Source organism: Melanotaenia boesemani, chromosome 23, assembly GCF_017639745.1.
Source record: "Melanotaenia boesemani isolate fMelBoe1 chromosome 23, fMelBoe1.pri, whole genome shotgun sequence".
Classification (NCBI taxonomy): Eukaryota; Metazoa; Chordata; class Actinopteri; order Atheriniformes; family Melanotaeniidae; genus Melanotaenia; species Melanotaenia boesemani.
This window is the reverse complement of record NC_055704.1, coordinates 20,843,257-20,864,587: the sequence shown is the minus strand read 5'-3', so window position 1 is coordinate 20,864,587 and position 21,331 is coordinate 20,843,257. Positions and strand designations below refer to the sequence as shown.

The following is a 21,331-nucleotide window of genomic DNA, read 5'->3' as shown; positions in this document are numbered from 1 at the left end:
AGGGGAGAAATACTTGACAAAACACGAATTTTCTTATTTTGTGTTATGTTTTGTGTTAAGATAACATCTTGGAGCTACATCTAATCTGGTGCAATACATTTTAACTAAAATTCCTTCCAAAATGAAAAGTTACTGTGTTTCTTATTAAAATGGTATTCTACGATATAAAAATATTCTGTTTTTACAAAGCTAAAAATATGATGACATGTTGCTTTTTAAGATTGAAAAAAAAGAAAAAATATTTCTAGAAAATAATTAACTCTCCTCATTAATTGCCAATTCATCTAAAACCAAAAGCTTGTTATTAATGCATTAAAAATCTTTAAAACAATAATCTTTTGGTAAAAAGGTCTGTTACAATCTCTTCATGACTCAAAGACAACTGAATTTTTTAGAGGAATTAAATATTCTTTAAAGCTAAAATAATGAATAAACCTGCAGTAATCAAACTCCATGGACACATTTTTCTGTCCATCCCAGGAAATATAAACACAACCAATTTCAACTTTATCCTAAAACTTCAACTAGAGTTAATGGCACATATTCGGACTGAAGGAGACTCAGCTTCCATTGGGATCATTTAAATGTCAAATTCAAGCAGGACTAGAGGAGAAAACATCAACACAAACCTTCTGCAGTGTTTGGCGCTCTGCCAGCAAGTTGCTCAGGAAATCCATCTGGTTCTTGGAATAAAATGCTGCCACACATCTTGTGATTTAAATAACTGTTTGTTTTTAGACTAAAAATGTCTCAGCATTTTTAAAAAAGGGGGAGAAGTTCATGCTGTTCGTCCTCTTTGCTTCACAATGCTTGAGCTAAGCCCCTCCCCCCCCTCACAGGTGTATCTAATCACATCCTTCAGGTTTAAAGGGCTATTCTGTAGTTTCCCTTCTTTTGCCATCATTTGTGCTGAACTATCAAATAGTCTCAAAGTAAAGAAAAACAGCAAACGTACTTTGCACATTAAATAAAATGACTCTGGGTGGCAGTGTCTGCAGACTTTTCTCTAACACAATGTTTAATATTAGTGGTCCAAATAAAAACGATTAAACTGAAAACACTAATTATTATGTTGAGAAGTAGTTATTCAGAAACTGGGAATACTATTTTCACATAAAACAACACATCTGATTAATTAATACTTAGCACGTTGAACTGGCTGTTTAAGGTTAACAGGCTGCATTTGTACAGAAACAGGAACTTTTTGACAGTTGAGAAGGATTTTTGTCCGATGTGTAATGTTTTTCCTTGTTTAGAGTTTTAACATGTGGATCTCAGCTGGCCTTATTGTGAACAAACAAACAAACAAACAAACGAGAAAATATGTTAATTTAATTGAAATGCACATTTACTTTGGGACAACCCCCAACCCAATCTCATAAAATAGCCTTTAATTAACATCTAAGAATGTTTAAAGACATTACTAACAGCATAATAATCAAATGTCAAAACATGTCTTGACACATAAGGTTGATGAAATAGTAATTATTTAAAAACTTCAAGTTTCTAAACCAAACAAATAAAAACATTGCTCCAACTTTATCTATAAATTGCTGCAAAACTCAGCTGAATATTTTCATAATAAAAAATATTGGTTTCATATAACAAAAGTTTTAATTTGACCCAAGTGGCTGCATTTTATTTTCAGTTTTTCTTAACGTATAGGAGACAAAAATGGTCATGATGACTTGTTTTTAGTGATACAAGGTTATAAAGAAAAATAATTCAGTTTGAAAGATTCCCTGATGATCTAGTGTGTCTTGAAAACAGCAGGAGGTGTCACGCGGCATGAGGAGCGTCCGTCACAGCTCAGCAGTGTTTACATCATAAACAGGAGGTGTGTGTCAGGCCACACTCTGCCTGTTGCTGTCTCTGCTGTGTGTTGAGTCTCCAGAACAGTGGTAGGAGAGGTTCAGAAAGATGTCGTGTTCCTGCTCTGAGTCCAAAGACTCTGTGATGTGGTCCATCATGATGTCTGGGCTGGACGCCGGGCTGGGTCCAGAGCTGGTGTCTTGTGTCAGGACTTTGGAGGACGAGGGGGAGTCGAACTCTAGTGAACCGGCACAGTGAGAGTCATCACCCGGGGAAGGGTCAGGGAGAATGGAGGGGGAGGGGTGCTGAGGCGGGGGAGTTGGGGAAGAGGTTGGACTGTCTGAATATCTGAGGTGGGACTCCTGGACGGAGGTTAAAGTGTCTGCAAAAAAAAAGTAGAATAGAGATACAGTGTTCATATCTTTATATAAAAATTAATGTACAGTAGAAACCTCTGTTACCCAGCTGATTTAAATCAAACTGGGCTTCCTGATTGACCTACCTGAAAGTGCAGCAGAGGCTGTAGAAGCTGGGGAGTGGTTGGCAAGCCTGGATGTGCTGGAGTTATCGACCTCGGAGACAGACCTAGCCATAGGGCTGCTCTCCTCCACACAAGACGGCATCTCACACACGGAGTGACGTCTGATGCCCGTGGCACCTCCTGCTGGGGAGTCTATGTCATACTCTACCACAGGAGTTAGCATGGGAACATTGTAGCTCTTAGAACGGACCACCGGGTTCTTGGCAGTAGGTGAGTTGCTTGGTTTAGGGGCCAAGGAGCGCTGTAGCCGCTTTTCTATAATTGCAAGAAAACATCACAGAGGAGCTGAAGTACAAAGTAGTTGGAATATTTGAAAACATCTTCATGGGATATTTTTGTGCACATACAAGACCAGTCCAGACTAAACAAGGAGAAGCATGTTTAGCTGTTGTGCTGTGGAACATTCATGCGCCTATGCATGAAATCTGTATATTTTAACTTATCCAGACGGCTGTTAGCTTTTGATCATTTACATTTTTATTTCTTTTATATTATTTTATATATTCAGTTATAATTTTTGCACACCCTTTAAATCATGTCCTAATATGAGTTTGTTTCTTTTTGTTTTGTTTTTTTTGTGCTTTTTAATGCTTCTTTTGCACCCTGCTGGATGCTTTTAATGTTTTATGTAAAGCAAGTTGAATTGTTTTGTACGTGAAATGTGCTATACAAATAAACTTGCCTTCCCTTGCAAAAGACAAACAAACACACACATACCCAACAGACAGGAAGAGCAGTGCAAATTGGAGGATTCGTCTGTGGAAAATAAACCGTGAGTCCCTAGGTAGGGAGAGACCACTCTCTGGATGAGGGACTCCAGACGAAGGTAGTCATCTGTCACACCTTTAGACTCGTGAACACCCTGAATGAAAAATGAAAAATACACACACAAATTTAGGTTTATGTTGGCATCCAACTCCTGCACGCAGTCTCTTAGTAATGGAAACTTTTCATACGGTAAAAAATTTCCAGGGAAATGAAAGGAAGAAATTTGACTTTCTGGAATTGTAGGAAGAATTTGAACATGAGCACAATGAAAGATCTCCATTAAGCTTGTTGAAATTTATGTTAAAAGATAATGAGGTTTACATTGTTAGAATGGAAGATATTCAGTAAAGTGTTATGGGAATTTGGCCATAATACCAGCCTTGTTTAAACAAATATAATCACACAATATAATAAGAAATGTCAACAACAAAGCCCTGCTTAGTTGTAGAGACAGACTAAACCGCTTTATAAAACAAAAGAGAGGAAAATGTGTAGAATGAAAAGATACAAAGGAGCTTAGCAAAATGCTGCAACCCATGGCAAAGACCATATAAAAATATTATATATATTTCATTCTAAAGGAACAGATTATTCACAAGTGGAAAACATTAAAGAGGAGGAGTGGATTTCCCAGCAATATCACCTCAAGGTCAGCTCATGCAATGCTCAATGAAACAAACAAACAAACAACAAAACAAAAAAACCCAAGACCTACTTCTCAGAGTGTAAGGGTTTCAGTTAGCATGTTAAATCTTACAGTTCATGACTACAAGGTGTGCAAATTTGCATCTAAACAAACTATAACACTTCTGGAACAGTTTAATTTAGACAAATGAGACCAAAGTGGAAAAATATTGCCATAAGTCACACAACATGTTTGCTATAAGCCAAACGCATCATATCAGCACCATCACCTGATACTAGCTGTCCAGCACAGTGGTGGAGGGATAATGATTTGGGCTTGTTCTGCAGCGCCATGATATCCACTATATACCAAAGTATCCCACATTCAGATGTCTGACAGATAAAGTTTGGCTAAAATTGTATTTTGCAACAGGGTGATGATCCCAAAATTAAGGATGTCACAATAACTTAATTTCACAATTAATTAAACGCCATGATTAAGTAATCATAAAGATCCCTCAGCATTGTTACCTTACAAAAAAAGACTCCTAACTATAAAGGTAGATAAGCTTGAGTCGTGCACAGAAAAAACAAAGTAATTCCACACCTGCATGTTACTGCTCGTGCTGCTTTGTTTTGTTCTATGTTAGCTGTAAAGGAGGCATGCAGGACTGGGAAAGTACGGCAGAGAAAGGTTTTCTCTCCAGAAAACATATAAATTCATTCTTGTTGGGTGGTTTATTTTTTTGTGTAGGAAAATATATGTACTTGTACTTTAATTTGTATGATTCAAATGGAAGCTAGATGGGTTTTTTTTCCCCCCTGTGTGTCGTTTAAAAAAAAAGAAATATATATATATATATAATGTAGTTTACAGAAAAAAATCTCCCAAGTCCAGGTAGAGGTCCTGTAGCCTAGAAATCTAGCGATAATATGTGGAATTTATTTATTGTTTACAGAGCAGAGGCGGTTTTGTTGGAATTGGATTTTTTTTTTTTTCATAACTTTGTCTCTTTTTTATTTTGTTATGTTGGCATCGAAAGACAGAAATAAACTAAATGTATAGATTTATGAGGAATGTTCATGTAATTTTACTCATTTTTAATGTGTAATTAACACACAATAAGCACAATTATTGTAAAGTTGTGTTACTTTTCTGACAGTAATCGTACCAAGAAAATCTATAATCACAACATTCCTATTCCAAACATAAGCCTGCAAATAAATCTTTTCAACACTGATACAACTAGAGAAAGAAATCCCAGGAAGCTCTCCAGTCCCAACAATCGTCAATAAGTCATAAGAACTGGTCCAAATACTCCACATGTGTGGTCACTTGACTGCAGGCAGAAGACAGATCTGACATCTTCTCATTACTGACTTAAGTTATTTCTTTTAGTTTGCTGGATTTGAGCCATTTTGGGGGTCCTAACTGTAGGGCTCAGACCCCAAACTTAGCTGATGTAGACTTTACACCATACAGTTTAAGGTGAATTACACAGTTTGTTCCACAAATTTCTTACACTAAGAGATGACACATATGGACCTCACTTGAGCATCTTGAAATACAAAAAAAAAAAAAGAAGAAAGAAAGAAAAAGAGAGAGATCAATCAAGTTTCAATACTCTGAGTCACTGAGCCCATGCATGAAAACCACAGCACAGAACCAAACCACATGAATACTCTTCAGTGAACTGGCGTCATAGAGTCCAAAACAGAATAAAAGGGAAATGACTAACAGATGCAAACAAGAATTAGCAGAACAGCTTCGATTCGGAGCTGAATTTGATCTTTCTTATACATTTAGCTGCCCTACTTTCATGTCTTCTTTCATACTTTTCACTCTGCTGTTTGTCTCTGCTTTTCTTCCAGGCATGTGCTATTTATCATGAGCAAACACAAAGGTTATATTGGTAGACTTATTGCTCCTTTTTTAAAATGTTCTTTTAGTATTTTTTATCAACAGTACCTGACTCTGTCTCAGTGTCTTTGCCCTCTCTGTCTGAATCTTAATCTGGAAGGAGCAGATTTGGGTCATTGAGTCACCACAAACTACAGCAAACACAAACCGACGTCCTCTCACAGACTCAGAGCATTCAAACACACACACTTGAGGGCACATTTAAAACTCGCTCATTCACAGCCAGAACAGCATCTCACCTGTGTCCAATAAATAATTTATCTCACACAGTTTAATGTTTATTCTTTGATTTGTTTGTTTCCTCCTTGATAAACTATGAACATTGCCTTTTAAGTGGAATTTTTCCACAGCCAGAAGTCTTCAAAACCAAATGTGGAAAATGAAGATGTAAAACCATTAATCATTAATGGATATGTTCTATGGTATTTAAATGAAACCAATATTCCAAGTTAAATCTAACAAGAGAGCCTTGCTTAACTTCTAAGTCACAGAAACCGTTCCCTTTTCCTTCAATGACCACCAGGCGTGGATTAATGCACAGACTAACCTAGGCTGCAGCCTAGGGCCTCAAGTGTGTAGAGGGCCCCCATTGGCCAGAAGATCTTGAACCTTGACCACTACTGGCCCATTACAAACACTGGAGCCGCTCAAACGACTGCAACTGTAGACTTTGCCAAAATTTTATCACCTACCGCTAGCCACAGCACAGACTTTAGCTAAGATAGGTGCCATAACACCTCACAGCCATCTCACTCAGGTCAGGGGTCTGGACTGACACTTGACCCGTGTGGAACACTGCTAGGCTATGCCACCAACACTCCAGAAATTAGCCATGACCCAGCCGTTGTGAGTCCCTGTGAGAGATCAACAGTCTGCACTCACTGCAGGCTACAGTGACTGGAAAATTGCAGCTACATGCCTCGCTGAACATGAAGGATCAGAGAGCCACATAAAGGCCATGGTAACTTTTTATTTTATTCATTTAACCTTTAATTAACCATGAAAGTCCTACGGGAATAAAAACCTCTTTTCCAAGGGAGTGCTGTCTATGAGGCAATAAAAATTCCACACAGTTACAACACTCAAACAACATTAATATAACACAGGTCATAAAAAACAATTGCAAGTTATTGAGGCAGTCTCTGATGCTTTCAGCTTTAAAGGCATTTAAGGGCAATAGCTCAGTCAATTTTCAGCCTTTCTGCAAACATGTTCCAAGCAAAAGGAGCTGCGTGAACAAAGGCTTTCTTCCCGGGCTCTGTGTGGGCAAAAGGAACAAAGAGCAACAACTGATCAACTGATCATAAGGAACACGAATCAACACTTCTCTGTTGTTATGCAAGCACAAATAAAGGGAGGCAGTATACCAAGCATAACCTTGTACCAATGACCCTGCCTCCTAGTGGCCAGAAAGGGCCATCCCACTCGTGAGTACAAGTCACATGATGAGTCAAGAAGACAAAACATTCATATAAAAGAGGTCATCATAATCTAGCACAGATGAAATGACAAGACGCTTTTTTTACTTTAAAAGAAAAACACAACTTATTACAGAACAAAAAAAACTATTTAAGTTTTAGTTTCTTCACAAGTTCTTCTATGTGTGGTTTAAAAGTGAAGGAGTCATCAATCAAGACTCCGAGGTACTTGTATTCATGAACCACCTCTATGACATTTTCCTAAGAGTGGACACTACTGGAATAGTTTCGGGCACCTTCTTATTGGAAAACAACATCAGCTTAGTCTTGTCAGCATTGAGGACTAATTTTAACTAAAGAAGTGAATGCTGGACAGCAACAAAAGCTTTTTGCAGGGTTTCAGTTTGTAGGAGATGCTCCATAGTGTTATGCATTGTGCTGATGTTGAGTGTGTAGATTCAGAACTGAGAAAAAAGTTTCACAATGAATGTCAGTACTGGACCGAAGGTCCTCAAGAGGGTGGTTGCAGTGGTAACGTTTTTGGCAGAGAGGACTGCTTTTCAGAGACATAATGAAACTTTTGGGGTACCTGACAGTGGAAACTTTATGGGTAATTTGGAAGTTATTAGTGAGTAAAGAAAAACATGTGTCAATGCTGGCAAGGGAGCGCCCTCTTACCGTCTTTGTGTTGAGAGTTTATTGAACTGATGGGGGAGAAGGTCCTCGCGGAGATAATCAGTCAGATAAAAAGTGCTTTTAGATCAGTGTTGATTTGACTCCAGGTATTACACACACCCAGCTCACATTCATAATGCAACATATGTCACCAGATAGTTGCGTTGAAGAGCATTTTCTTAAGTTTCTTCCTATCAACAGTCATCGGGAGAGTCCCTTTGCCAGTCTGTTCTTGATGTTCTACAAGATATGGGCCCTGATATCAATAACTGCCGGGGCCAGTGTTATGATAATGCTGCCAACGTGTTTGGTATTTACAGTGGCTTGCAAGCTCACATTAAAGAGCCAGACAAGACAACGAACCTACAGGATAGTAAAACTAAACCTAAACCTCACAGCCCATGATATTAAAAAGTCTGTCTGATGGTCGGCACATGCACTGGCAACAAAAGCTCTGTGCCAGAACTACGGCAAAATTCGGGAGTCACCGCAAAAGTTATGACCTAAATCAAAATCTAACTGAAGCCAGAACACTACATGAAGATGGAAAAACTGGAGAATACCTTTCTTTGCAACAGCAACGTGCAATGCTTTCAGTTGAACTAGATTTATGTGATGCTGTTAACTTGATCAGTTTATTGAGGAATTACGTTGTTTCTCTTCTACACGATTCAGCTTTGAAAGTGATGCACAAAACATGGTCCTAACTGTGTCCCAAAACTACAGAGTGAACACACACAAGCTGAGAAAAGAAAAAAATAACATGCAGATGAGTCAAATGAAACTGAATGTGAGACAGACTCTGCAGAACCGGACCACAGGGATTCCATCCATCTCTACGCAAGATCTTTGCACAACAACGGCTAATCTCCAGAAGAAAAATCCAGGTGATCTGGAGGAGGACTTTTTGTCAACGAACTTGGCCAGTTCAAACAATTTATTAAAGAAAATGAGGACACATGAACAAGGGCACTTCTGCAGCTTTTAAGAGGAAATAGACTACAATGTTGACATAGCGCTGAGACTATTCATGACTCTACCTGTAACTAATACCAGCGGAGAGCTATCTTTTTCTAAACTGATTAATTAAAAATACTGAAAGAAATGGGCCAAAACAGACTGAATTACCTGTCTCTGAACGTGATAAGAATGATTAAAGATCTCTCCATTAGAAAAGCAAGGGGAAAAACTTCTAAAGGTAGAAATGAATATCTCCCAAAATTAACCTTTTTTTTTTGCCTTTTGTCTTCAGCAAGACCTAAATATTCCCAAGATATCTCCGTTTATGTGTCTGTCTGGCATTTTATATCTGGCCTCCTCTGATGTATGACTCAGAAACAAGACTTTCTGCCATCATCTGAGAACTAGATCACTGATCTCCTGATGCCATAGTTCCAAATGCTTTAACATGCCACATGAGTTGGATGTGTATGTTAATGATCAGTAATGAAATGAAAGAAGTATTTCTCCTTTTACATTTTTCCCTTCAGTGAAGATACAAACACCACGCTGGTGTCAGACACAAAGATTAGAAAGAAAAAAGTAATTGACTGAGATCTTAACTCAGCTGAGGAAAGTTTATGTAGTTACTTCAGCTGGCTTGACCTTGGCTCAATAGACCCTTATCAAAGCCAACCAGGGAGGCAGAAAATCTCACTTCTGTAAAACATTGAACTGGTGTGCACAACCACTTCACAAGATTGCAATAAAGAGCTGGTTCCAGTTACTTATTTGCAAGACACTATAAAAAAAAAACAACAAAAAACTAAAACTAAAACATCAAATGCAAACTCTAATATGAAATAAACATAAATGGACAGAAAATGTATTCTACTACAAGCAAAATGAGTCAAACATTTAAAACTATTCATTAATTTCAATTCAAACTAGTAAGCTTATAATTATCGCTGGCTTTGTGAGGATGTTGTTGCTTTAAATGCCAGTGTAAACATGAAAAGGTCACACAGACAAACTGAAATGCAGGGAGGGTGCAGAGAGTGGTCATGGGAAGACAACTGTGCTCTGTGTTCACACTGTGATTACTTCCTGTGGGATCTGTTTACAAGAAAAATCTCAGCCTCAGTTTCTGCCCTCCACGCTGCCTCATTGTAGCTCTTCCGGCATCCCACACCCCTTTATTAAGGCTGTGTGTGGATAACAGTGTGTGTACCTGTAGTATCAGCAGCATCTGGATGATGGAGGGAGGGACTCTGGCTCGAGGTCGACACAGTGCCTCATCCAGCTTCAGGTTGAGGGCGATGATGTTCCTGAAGTGGAGAAGAGCCAGTTGACGCACTGATGGCTCTTTTCCCTGAAGACACATACAAACAAGTGTCAATGCAACAAAGCTTTTATGAGTAGGAAGGATGTGAACCTGGATGCGAGTACCTGAACAGGATAGAAGATGGCCTGCAGCATGGACAGAACATCACAGAAGAAGAAGTCCCACGTGTCAGCCAGAGAGTCCAACAACTTCTGACCTATGATGCAACCAGGAGAATAGGATAAAACACTATTTATCTGTTTTTAATTGCAGTGGGAATTTCAGCTTTAGTACAAATTCACTGAATCTGATAAGAAGCTTTAAATAAAGAGATTTAAGAGGAACCTCTTGACCTTGCCTGACTCAAACTCATATTTGGACACTACGGAATAAAGTCTCAACAATGGGCTTGCAAGTTTCTGTGGTCTTTCTTATCTTTCATTTCTCACCGCCTAAATGTTATATTGACGTAAAGGATCACTTCCTGTCTGGTTGCTGTGACAACAGCACTGAGAATCTGTCACACTTGGTGTGTGTGCATGTTGTCTGTGTGTGGGTAACTGTGAGCATTTTGTCCTCACAAAGGTGCTTCAAAGAAATGTCACACTTCTACCACAACAGAGAGCAGAATCATGCCCCCCGCCCAGTTTATCCTTTGTTTTCACCTCTAGAGGGTCTCTGTCTGTGTGTGTTAGAAAAATGTCCTTCGCTGGAGGTCACAGTAGAGAGAGATAAAGTCACATTTTCACAGCTCAAACCAATGGTTAACTCGTAGGTTAACTTTACATCTAGTATTTTAGTCAGTTATTTTTCCCTGTTGCTGTATCTGAGACTCGACATGATTTAAAAAAGAAAAAAAAACCTTGGAGTTCCCCTGAAACGAATCAACGCCTCTGAGAACACTTTTTTTCAATGTCAGGAGTCACTGATAGCTGATAATGCAAAAAAATATATATATATATATATATTTATATATATATCAAATTCAGAGCTGAACACAGGACAGCAAGTTATTTTTCTTCTCTGGAAATTGTTGAAATTCCTTTAAAATGTTAAAAAAAAAATGATGAGCATTAATAACTTATTTAAGCGTTTAAGCTAATATTTATATAACTCTTGCCCAAACTTAATTTTTACAAATGTATTTATTAGTTCTAATGTCTCAGAGCTGCAGCCAAGATACACAATTCATGGATCATATGACAACAGGGATGTTTATCCTCTTAGCGGTTTGGTGCTTTCAGTTTTAACCTTGTAAATAACGTTGTTTTTTTTTAACATGAGACAGCAATGTTTTCAGGGTGGATTAGATGCAAAAATGTAAAGAAATTAAATCTTTGAGAGTTTTTCCAGCATGGGTGCTATTTGACTCAAACAGGTCATGTGTTACAGATAAGATGTGTTTGTGTATCACAGGTTCAGGTTTTTACTGTCTAACAAGATAATGGAAATGCTCTGTGTAGAAAAAAGAGAGAAAAAAATATCTTCTCTGAAATCTTGTGGCAACTGTTTTTTTTTTTTTGAAAAGAAAAAAAAGAAGAGTGTTTTCAGTTTAAGCCCTTACTTGTTCCTTCTCCTCTTATTGCTTCAGCCCTAATATGCAGAAATAAGCTCACGCTAGCTGCCCCTGTGCTTCTGAAGCATTTAATACATTTTACATAGTACAACTACAAATAATGCAAATACACGAAAGAGATAATACACCTGAGAACGGAGGAAGGGATACTCAAACAGAAGCATTTCTCTGTGGGCATCAATCTCATAAAGTTGTCAGACTGAACATATAATTCACAAATATAAGCCCTTTTGGTTTGTCATGACCAGTCAATCATTGCATGTTTGTTCAATGTCTATCAAAAACCTACAAACAATACAAAGATAATTAGGCTGAAAATCTAAAACAAAAATAATGTTTTTTTTTTAAATCTGTCTGATGTCTGTTTAATTATAATTTCTTTCTATTTTTTTACATGACCAGTGTTTACCTTCGTAGTAGCGAATCTTGTCTCTCAGTATGACCATGCCTTTGGTTAGTAGCTGGTTCTGAAGGTACTCCGTAAAGAAGGAGCCCAGCTCAGTCTTCAGCAGCTGCCTACAAAACACACACAGGTGGTGAAGAGATGCACATCATCTGCAATACCATAAGAAAAAAAAAAACAGCAGTAAAGAGATTCAATGTGAAATTACAGTGTTTATACAGCAGCTGTGTCAGGAAATAAAAGAACATATTGTGAACACTTAAATGTATGTCCCAAATACAGGAGCTATAGCAACATGTGCACACTTAAAAAAAAGCTAATTTGCTCACAGAGATAAGTATTACGGTTCAGTTGTTCAGTTTAATCTTTAGCCACACAAGACATCATTAACCTTCTGAGGCCTGAGCTTTAGTTTGACTCATGTTAGAGATTTCTTCTAGCTATTTGGGGTTAGGAGGAACCAATAAATAGAATTTTATGATTTTTGATTATGCATAATATCGTGATTGCATGTTTGAACCCTGAATTGGACTAAGCGGTGTAGAAAATAGATTGATGGATGGGTGCAGACAACCAAATATGTGATGACCTCGTATGAGGATGCTTGGTCTCAGGAGGTAAAATGAATATTGTATATTTTGTGACGTTAAAATCTAAGTTTAGATGCGTAACAGTCCTGGAAACTGCTGCATCATTACATAATGTGACGCTTTTGTTGAATTTAGATTCAACAGCTCAACATATTTACGACCCCCAGCCATGCTAGTCTGGTCTCCTCTGTAGCTGAGAAGAACAACCACTGCACCAAATAATGTGTGTACATGAAGGTGTATGCTGTTTGGAAGTGCATGCATGTGTTCTGTAATATTTATGCAACACAGTTTTGACAGCCCTGTCTCAACTGCCCCCGGCTACACTAAAAGTAAACACAAACCACACAGCATTGACCTTTTTCTAACCTCAACCTGTCATTTCCCCTTTGATCTAATAATCTTTAGGTATAAATGTTAGCAGCGTGTGCTAATGTTTCACACAGAGTAAAGACTAATTTTAGGATTGAAAATGACAGAAATAATTTAATTAAATAATCATCAAACACAAACAAACTCAAACTAAAAACACACACTTATGACGGAGAGCTAACCTGACACCTTCATTCAGAGTGTAGAGTTCATTTTCTCCCAGTTCCTTCCTCTGGAAAACTGAGATCACTGCATTGTGGATGCTGCACACAAACACAGGAAAGTATTTAGGCATACAGAATACCGGATAGTGAACGCTAGAGACAGTTACACTTCGAGCTGGATACAGATGTTTTATTTAAATCATTTTTGTATTTTTAGTTTCACAGATCAACTTAAAGCAGGTATCTCAGATTTTAGTCCTAGAAGTCCGCTGTCCTACAGGTTTTAGATGTTTCCCTGCTTCAACATACCTTATTCAAATTAAGGGGTTTTTGTGCAGAACTTGTCAACAAGCTGCTGGATCCATTTCATCAGTATTAGGTGTGTTAAAGCAGGGAAACATCTAAAACCTGCAGAACAGTGGCACTCAAGGGCCGGAGTTTGACTTCCCTGACTTCAAACATATAAAAAAAAAACACAGCCTTGTTTAAACTCTAAGGTTTTCTTTTTTTAACCTTCCCAAAAGTGGATGTCCCAGAAGGTCCATCACAAGCTCAGTTAGCAAGTAAAACGTAAAAAAGAAAAATGTAAAAAGGAAAGTATGGCTTGTTTGAAAAGCTTACAAGAGAAAATTAAACTAAAACAAACATGGCTGCACAGGTTAAGTTTGCAAAGTTGCATTTAAAAACCACAAGACTTCTGAAACAAGGTAATTTGGACAAATGAGAGCAATGTGGAGACATTTAACCATAACAGACAGCAGCATGTCTGAAGAAAACCAAACTCAGCATATCAGCACAAACACCAAATACCAACTGTTATGCACGGTAGTGGAGGGGTTATGATTTGGGCTTGGGACCTGGACACTTTGCAGTCATCAACCCCACCATGAAATTCGAAGCATACCCAAGTATTCCAGAGTCGAGTACGAGGTCATTTGTCTGACAGCTAGTCTGGCTGAAACCAGTTTGTGTAATTTGATTCTAAACATTCCAAATACTGTTTATATCATTTTAAGAACAGTTAAAAACTTACTTTTCATTCTTTTTTTCCCTAATAATGTAATAATAACTTTAACCTCAGAGTTGACTATAAGTCTTATAAATGAGGATTTAAAGCATTAGTTGTCTCCTGGAACCACCAACATCTAATTATCCAAAAGTAGCTTGAGCCTTGTTTTTAACCTAAAGTTTACCAAAGCGTCTCCTGGTAAAAAGGAGGTAAAGATGAAAATAAAACATAATAAAACATCAAGAGAGGCATGAACTTGTTTTACAGCCGGTGTCAGTCCTTCTCATGTTGTTCATGCCACCTTCCGTCCAACCAAAAGCTGGCAGCTCTTGTCTCCACTCACTGCAATCTCATGTCAAATAAAGCAGAAACTCAACAAAAACAACCAGAAAGCTGACCAAAGAAGAAAAGAATCTCTGAGGCAGAATGAGATGAAAAGAGGGAGGAAGGATAGATGGAGCTAAAGTGGAGAAGTGACGGACCCTGAGGGAAGAAAGAGTTGATGCTTATGAGCATGTTTGTTGTGTGTACCATTCAATATGTACAAAATAGTACCAACAGAGCTTTCTAAAGATGTTAATGCCATCTTTCCTAAGGGGAAAAAATCCACTCAAATTCTTCTGCATGTGCTATAACTTCTCTATTTCTTGCTCATGTTCAAAGCCATCAAGAAAACACACACAAATCTCCAGTACACTGACCTGTTCCAGGTTGCGTTGGCACCGGCCCTCCTCTGCTGGGTCCCTTTATCCCTGCTACACTCATCTGCCAGCCCCACAGCTGTTCCTACCATCTCCCCTCCTGCTGGGTTTTTTGGCTGCGAGAGGTCAGTCAGGCTAGAGGACGAGCCGGTGCCCAGCCTCAGTTTGCTGTGGAGGCTCCTTGAAATCCAACAGGAAGAAAGAGAAAAAAATATGTAAAGCCACAAGCTCATAACAGCTGATGTCCAAGTGCAGTTAGCATGTGAAATACTAGCATCTGTTGAACTTAAAACATACATATGGAGGCAATGATATCACATGCAAAACTGGTACTCTGCCTTTTCAAAGGTTTAAAATTGTTATAAATTGTGCTGTTCAATATTTTTGTCAGTTTTTAATAAAAATGCTGTGGAGAGCAAATGCACACCAATGGATTAGAGTACAGACACCATCCAAAACATGACATCTAGCATCTGTAAATTTGAGAATAACCTAAAGAAATCTCTTAGATATGTTGGAGGTTTCTTTGAGGCAAACACTTGTCCCAAATCTGTAAAAAATCCAGCTCTGTAGGGATGATTTTATTGTAATCTTTTTATAGATGGACAATAGCAGAGAGGAGAGATAGAGCTTTGAATATTTACAGATTTAAGAAAAATTAAGGCAAAAGTGAAGACCTGTCTCTACTGTATGAGGTACAAAGGGACTGTTTTTGTTGAAAAAATAAAAAATAAAAACAAGAAATTAATATGGCAACTTTTGATCAGCTCAAGATGATCAAGCAACAGTTTTATAACAATATATCCAGTAGATGCAAACGGCATGAAAACAGCATGAAAAATCTTTGAGAAATTGGAAAAAAAAATACAATTTTAAACTTTTGGTCACACAAATTTTATAAGTTCATCAAATGACAAGGATTTTGTTTCTTATTTATACGTCATAAATCTAAAACCTATCTTTATCACCTTTTATTAATTTGCTCTTAAGACTACAAAAGAGATAGTACATCACAGCAATAGAAATCTCACATAGATCAGTAGAAACAAAACAATCAAGTACCATATCTTTATAAAAACACACTTTTACTTTTCCCACCATTCAGAGGCTGACAATGTAGTATTTATTAACAGATGATTACTTTGCATTTACTTTATGTTAGCGTTAATACAAGCTAATAAGGAGAGAGATGTGCAGGGAGTAAATTCAGGAAAACTGGGAGTCAAACTGAAGGAGGAACAGTGAAATAAGGGAAGTATGAAATGGGAGATGTTAGGCAGGTAAGTAAATAAAGAGCAAAAAGAAGAATGAAATACTTAACACATCAAATTAAAGCCACAGAAGAAAAGAGCAGAGAGTAAAACGAACAGTACAGGAAGATGGAAAGATACATTGGACTTTAATTAAATGGAAACTATCAAATAAAAAATAAGCCTTCTTCAAACAGAACATGACTCAATCGCTCTTTCTGGACAACAGATCAGCCTGCACTGCATGATAGTAAAGGTACAGAACAATAAATGAAGCTTGTGCATTCTGGGAAACTTCCGTTTTGACACTTACAACTTCTAACCAGCTAATTAATTCTCTCTTCACGCGGACATGAACAATATGTACTCACTCTAGCCAGTTAAAGGGTACCACATATCCCCACTCCATCACTGTGGGAGTCAAATCAGTCTTAATGTACAAAGGGCCGTCTTTGCTTCACTGCTCTTGTTCTCTTCGTCTACTTTTAAAGTCTCCCAACTTTACTCGTCTCTGCCCACTTTACCTCTCTTTCCCTGTCTCCCTTTGCCAGTCTGTGCCAGTTGGACACCATGTGACCCAGTGAGCTTTTGTGCCAAGCAAACAAAGGAACTCTTTGAGGTTCAAGGGCTGCCAAGTGGGAGGGGAAGGATTTAAAGGTGGCACACATTTCATCTTCCTCTCTGTCTTTTTATGTGAGGCCCAAAGACAAAAGCTGTGCTCAAGCTGTGATTACATGTTTCCTCTGTTTTATTATCAATGTTGACATTGTAATGATGGATGATAATATGAAAATAAATGGTCTTCTGTTAAATATAGACCGACAGAGGAGAAAACAGAGAAAAAAGAGTGATAAAAAATATAAAAAAAACATGCTAAATAATATGGTGGGGAAGAGGAGGTGTTTGTTAGTCTGACAACCTGGATCTAACTTCAGCTCTATATAAATAGGTCAGAGTGAGAAACAGGAGCCGTGGGCACACAAACGCACAGGCGCACATGCACACAAAGCTCATGTCAAAGTGAGTTTCCAAATTCTCTCAGAAATGAAGGTTCAGGTTGTACATTGTGCTACAGAAGCCAAGCATACTTCACTCAGATGCTTCTGAAGAATGAATGATGTTGAGCATGAAAGAGAATCAGAAGCTACCAAGACTCAAAATAAACAGGGTTGCTGTTGGCGATGAGGTGAGAATCCTCTGCTGATGGCAAAAAGTGTCTTTTTTTGCACATTTGTACAAACTGAAGAGCTCTGATACAACCAGGAAGTGAAACAATCTTTGTTTCTGACCATGAATCACCCGGAAGGCTGCAGTCTAATTACTAAACAAAGGAGGATGAGTGAAAGCACGAATGAGGTCACTGAGGAATGCATGTGGGTGAATGTGCGCATTTCTCATTTTGATCCATGTTTGTTTGTCTTAGAGAACAGAAACAACAGGAAAAAAAGGCATGAAAAGTACTGAGTAGGACCTGTTGACTGAATAGTGTGTGTGCATGTGTGTATGCATGTGGTCTTACCTTCTGAATGAGCCTTCTCGTTCCATATTAGCCTTGACAGATGGCTAACAACCACCATGCAGCTGCCACCAATGACTCAGCATCTGGAAAGGAAACAAATTTAGGTGACCAGCCAAACTTAGTGAACATCTGGAGACTTATTCTCAAAGTAGGAGTGACAAAGGTGCAACCCCCCCGACCCCTATCTAAATATATAAATATATATATTAAATATATATATTTAGATAGACAGACAGACAGACAGACAGACAGACAGACAGACAGACAGACAGATAGATAGATAGATAGATAGATAGATAGATAGATAGATAGATAGATAGATAGATAGATAGATAGATAGATAGATAGATAGATAGATAGATAGATAGATAGATAGATAGATAGATAGACAGAGAGAGAGAATGTCAGGTAGTTCTGAGACACAACATCAGCCCTCACAGACTTGCATCAAGCTAGCAAGACACAGTGTTCTAATCAAATTACAGTAAAGTGGTTGAGATGGATATCTGATCCTTCCACAAACTCAAATGCCCCCTGCTTATTCACTCACCCACACAAATATACACACACACAGATAGGATGACACACACACACACACATCAGGCAAATCAATCAAACTGATGTATGTCAGCTGAGGCTTTATCATGACATACATCAGTGTAAATCAACAATTTCCCCAAGGTCCAACAGCCTAAAACAATATTTACAAACCGTGTTGTATGCGCGCACACGCGTATGTGTGTATGTGTGTGTAAACTACTTCACTGTTTCAGTTGTGGCTTTAAATTTTTGGTTGCAAAGCATGCATGTAACCAAAGTTACATCACTCAAAGCATTATAAGACAAGTGTATTGTGAATGCTTTGATGATGTCGCTTTATATAAAAGCTGTTTGTCCGGTTGAGCAGCGGTCGAGCGGGTGATGTGTTTACTTGAATTGACAATATAAAAATGACTTCTTTTTTTTTGTGCAGAGTAAGAAGTCATAGTTAGCTCAGTAAATGAGACTGATTTGAGGCCAGAGAGATGCAACGCCACAACTGTTTGTGTGTGATAAAAAAGTGAATGTGAATAGCCAATCAGCTGCCTTGAAAATGTCTCTGACTCACTGTGGCGCTGGTACATTACACTTGGTCACAAACAGGGAAATTATTTATTGGTTTATTGGTTTGGTTAAGGGCACTAAAGTTATAAACCATATTTCCAAATAAGTTGGAAAGCTTTCTAAATGAATTTATTAATTAGTGTGAACCTTTATTTTCACTGTGTTCACTGACTAACTCGATTAGGTGTAGAAAATATGACTTTTGCAGTCTGAGTAAGTTTTAATTGTTTTAATTGAAAGGAGGATGCTAACTCTTAAATTTTCCTAAATAAATCTGAGATAATTCTTGGTGAAAATTTCAGCTGTTTGGTGCTTTGTGGTTTTCTGATTCTCCTCATCATGTGCTTTACATTTTCACCAGGAGACAGATCTGAACTGCAGGCAGACCAGTCAAGATTACACTCTGTGTGTATAAAGCCATCTTGTGTAGAACGAAGCGGCAAAATGTGTCTGAAATAACCACTGACGTCCTGTGAAAAGACGTACCTTCATAGTAGGATACCGTATATATATCCACATTTCCAAAATATACCTTTGCATCTCTGGTACCTATATTCATATGCAAGTCATCCATGTTCTACAGAACCTGGCATAACCCATGAACAGCTGAAAAGTGGACTCATCTGACCACAGAACACATGTCCACTGTGTTTCTGTCCATCTGTGACAAGCTCATCTCCAAAGAACTGCATTCATGTAATTACAGTTTCAGTTTACATTTCTGCCTATGTTGAATGAAAATGTTTATTCTAAGATATACCTGTGCCTATATGACTATATTGCTTATGGTGGCGTGACAGTTTCTAATGCTTGAAAGCTCTCAACTGATACATATCCAACTCTGGTTTAAATCCTTGAACGTTACAGACAAAATTTTTCTCGGATTCTCTGAATCTTATCACAAAGTAAAAAATCTTAGTTCTTTTAAATATATCATTGACTATTTTACAGAATTGAGCACAAAGTGGGGACCTACATCCAATCCTCGCTTTGATAGATTAAAACTTTAGTGGATGCTCCTTTTATACCCAGTCCTGACACCCTCACCACTAACTGACCAATCCCATGATTGTAGAATCTTCCTGAATGCTTATTCAGTAAACATTCATGTCTTTATTGCCTCTTTCACATTTTTTCTTTTTTCTTTTTTGAGTGTGTTGCTGGCATGAAATTCCAAATTTATATTTTAAACTCCTCAGGTCGGGAAGGTATTTTCTAAACAATATAAATACACTGAAATAACAGTATCTTCGTATCTGTGTCTGCTCACAGTAATAGACATTTGTGTAGCATTTTGCAGAATTTTCCATCTTGTCTAGAAATGGTATTTTTATGTGGATTGTGGTTATGAGAGATAGGAAGCAGCCATCCTCTGGAATCTGACCAGGTTTTCATGAATAGTTCAGGGAATAAACCAGTGATCTTCTCATTTAAAACGAGACTTTTCTCTCTCCAAAGCCGTCCCCCTCTTCCTGAATCTCTCTTAGCAGCAGACAGTTTACATTGTAAACAGAGATCAGAGCCTGCACACTACTGAAAATTAACACCTCTAATCTACTTTAACTGGGAAACAGCACACACAAACACATAATACTGCATGCTGGCTACACTACAGGGAAATTACAACCCTGCACCAGACATGTGCTAAAATAAATGTCTGTTTCTCTCTGTAGGTTTGTCTGCAGCAGCAGCAGAAACCACAAGTTGGAGGTCCTGATGTAGAAAAAAAGGAAAGTGTCTGTGTGTTTTCAGAACTCTGACAAACACTGTGTGGCAGCTATGGGCCCTACATTAGTTTTAACTATTGTGCATTAAGATCAGTAGCCTACCTCTTAAGAGTGTAGGAGATAATTTCACTTCAAATAATTAATATTTTCATTTAGAGAATTAAAGCAAAAGCTATTCTTACGCAGGATAGACATATTCTTCCACATCTTACCGACTCATTATAAGTTCATATTGAGTATTTTTCTACTCACTTCCCAGTTGTCTTCCCTGCTCCTTTTCAGAGCAAGTGATCACCAAGTTCAAATCGCGCAATAAAGCCCAAAATAACTCTTTTTCTGAGGTGGCTGGAGTCCACCGCCTCAGCTCTTCAGGCGGAGAAGAGTGCGTGAAAAGCTCCGATAAAGTGCGTGTTGATCCCCGCGTGAGCTGTCAGAGACTGTCCGCGAGCGAGCAAACTAGAGAGAGAGACAGAGAGAGAGAGAGAGAGGGAGGAAGTGAGAAACGTGAAACTGCGAGGCGGTGTGTGTGTGTGTGTGTGTGTGTGTGTGTGTGTGTGTGTGTGTGTGTGTGTGTGTGTGTGTGTGTGTGTGTGTGTGTGTGCGTGTGCGTGCAGGTGTGTGCGTTCTGAAGGTTTTGGGTGTACAGGGGTCGGTGTGTGAGAGAGATACGTAAACCTGTGGAAAATGTTTGATTTATTGCCACTCGAGCGGGGTGTGAACAGTAAGAGTTGCTGCACAGAGCATATGAAATGTGGAAGTGATCTCCAAAAAGCATCAAATAAAGGATCCGTCTCCTATTCAGTGGTTTTTATCTCAGGGTTAAAGATTACTTTGGATAAAAATCTCGTATAAAAAGTAAAAAAAAAAAAAAAAGAAGAAATGACATAAGAAGAA

The 21,331-nt window shown here is 38.2% G+C and overlaps 1 protein-coding gene across 2 annotated transcripts; it reads right to left on the bottom strand.

Moving 5' to 3' along the window:
- Nucleotides 1-1,312: 1,312 nt before the first annotated feature.
- LOC121634364 (proline-rich protein 5-like) lies at nucleotides 1,313-20,867 on the bottom strand. 2 transcript variants are annotated; one of them, XM_041976928.1, is made up of 10 exons: nucleotides 20,690-20,867; nucleotides 17,607-17,689; nucleotides 14,838-15,026; nucleotides 13,146-13,226; nucleotides 12,008-12,114; nucleotides 10,148-10,239; nucleotides 9,930-10,070; nucleotides 3,071-3,215; nucleotides 2,315-2,608; nucleotides 1,313-2,194 (listed from the first exon to the last, which is right to left on the bottom strand). In XM_041976928.1, exons 2-10 carry the CDS (start codon nucleotides 17,630-17,632, stop codon nucleotides 1,845-1,847), a joined length of 1,425 nt encoding a protein of 474 aa, XP_041832862.1. In that variant the 5' UTR covers nucleotides 17,633-17,689; nucleotides 20,690-20,867; the 3' UTR covers nucleotides 1,313-1,844. The 2 variants fall into 2 exon arrangements, with proteins under 2 accessions (XP_041832862.1, XP_041832861.1); XM_041976927.1 differs by lacking the exons at nucleotides 17,607-17,689; nucleotides 20,690-20,867 and adding an exon at nucleotides 16,459-16,589 and having other exon boundaries at nucleotides 14,838-15,017.
- Between the last annotated feature and the right edge of the window lie 464 nt (nucleotides 20,868-21,331).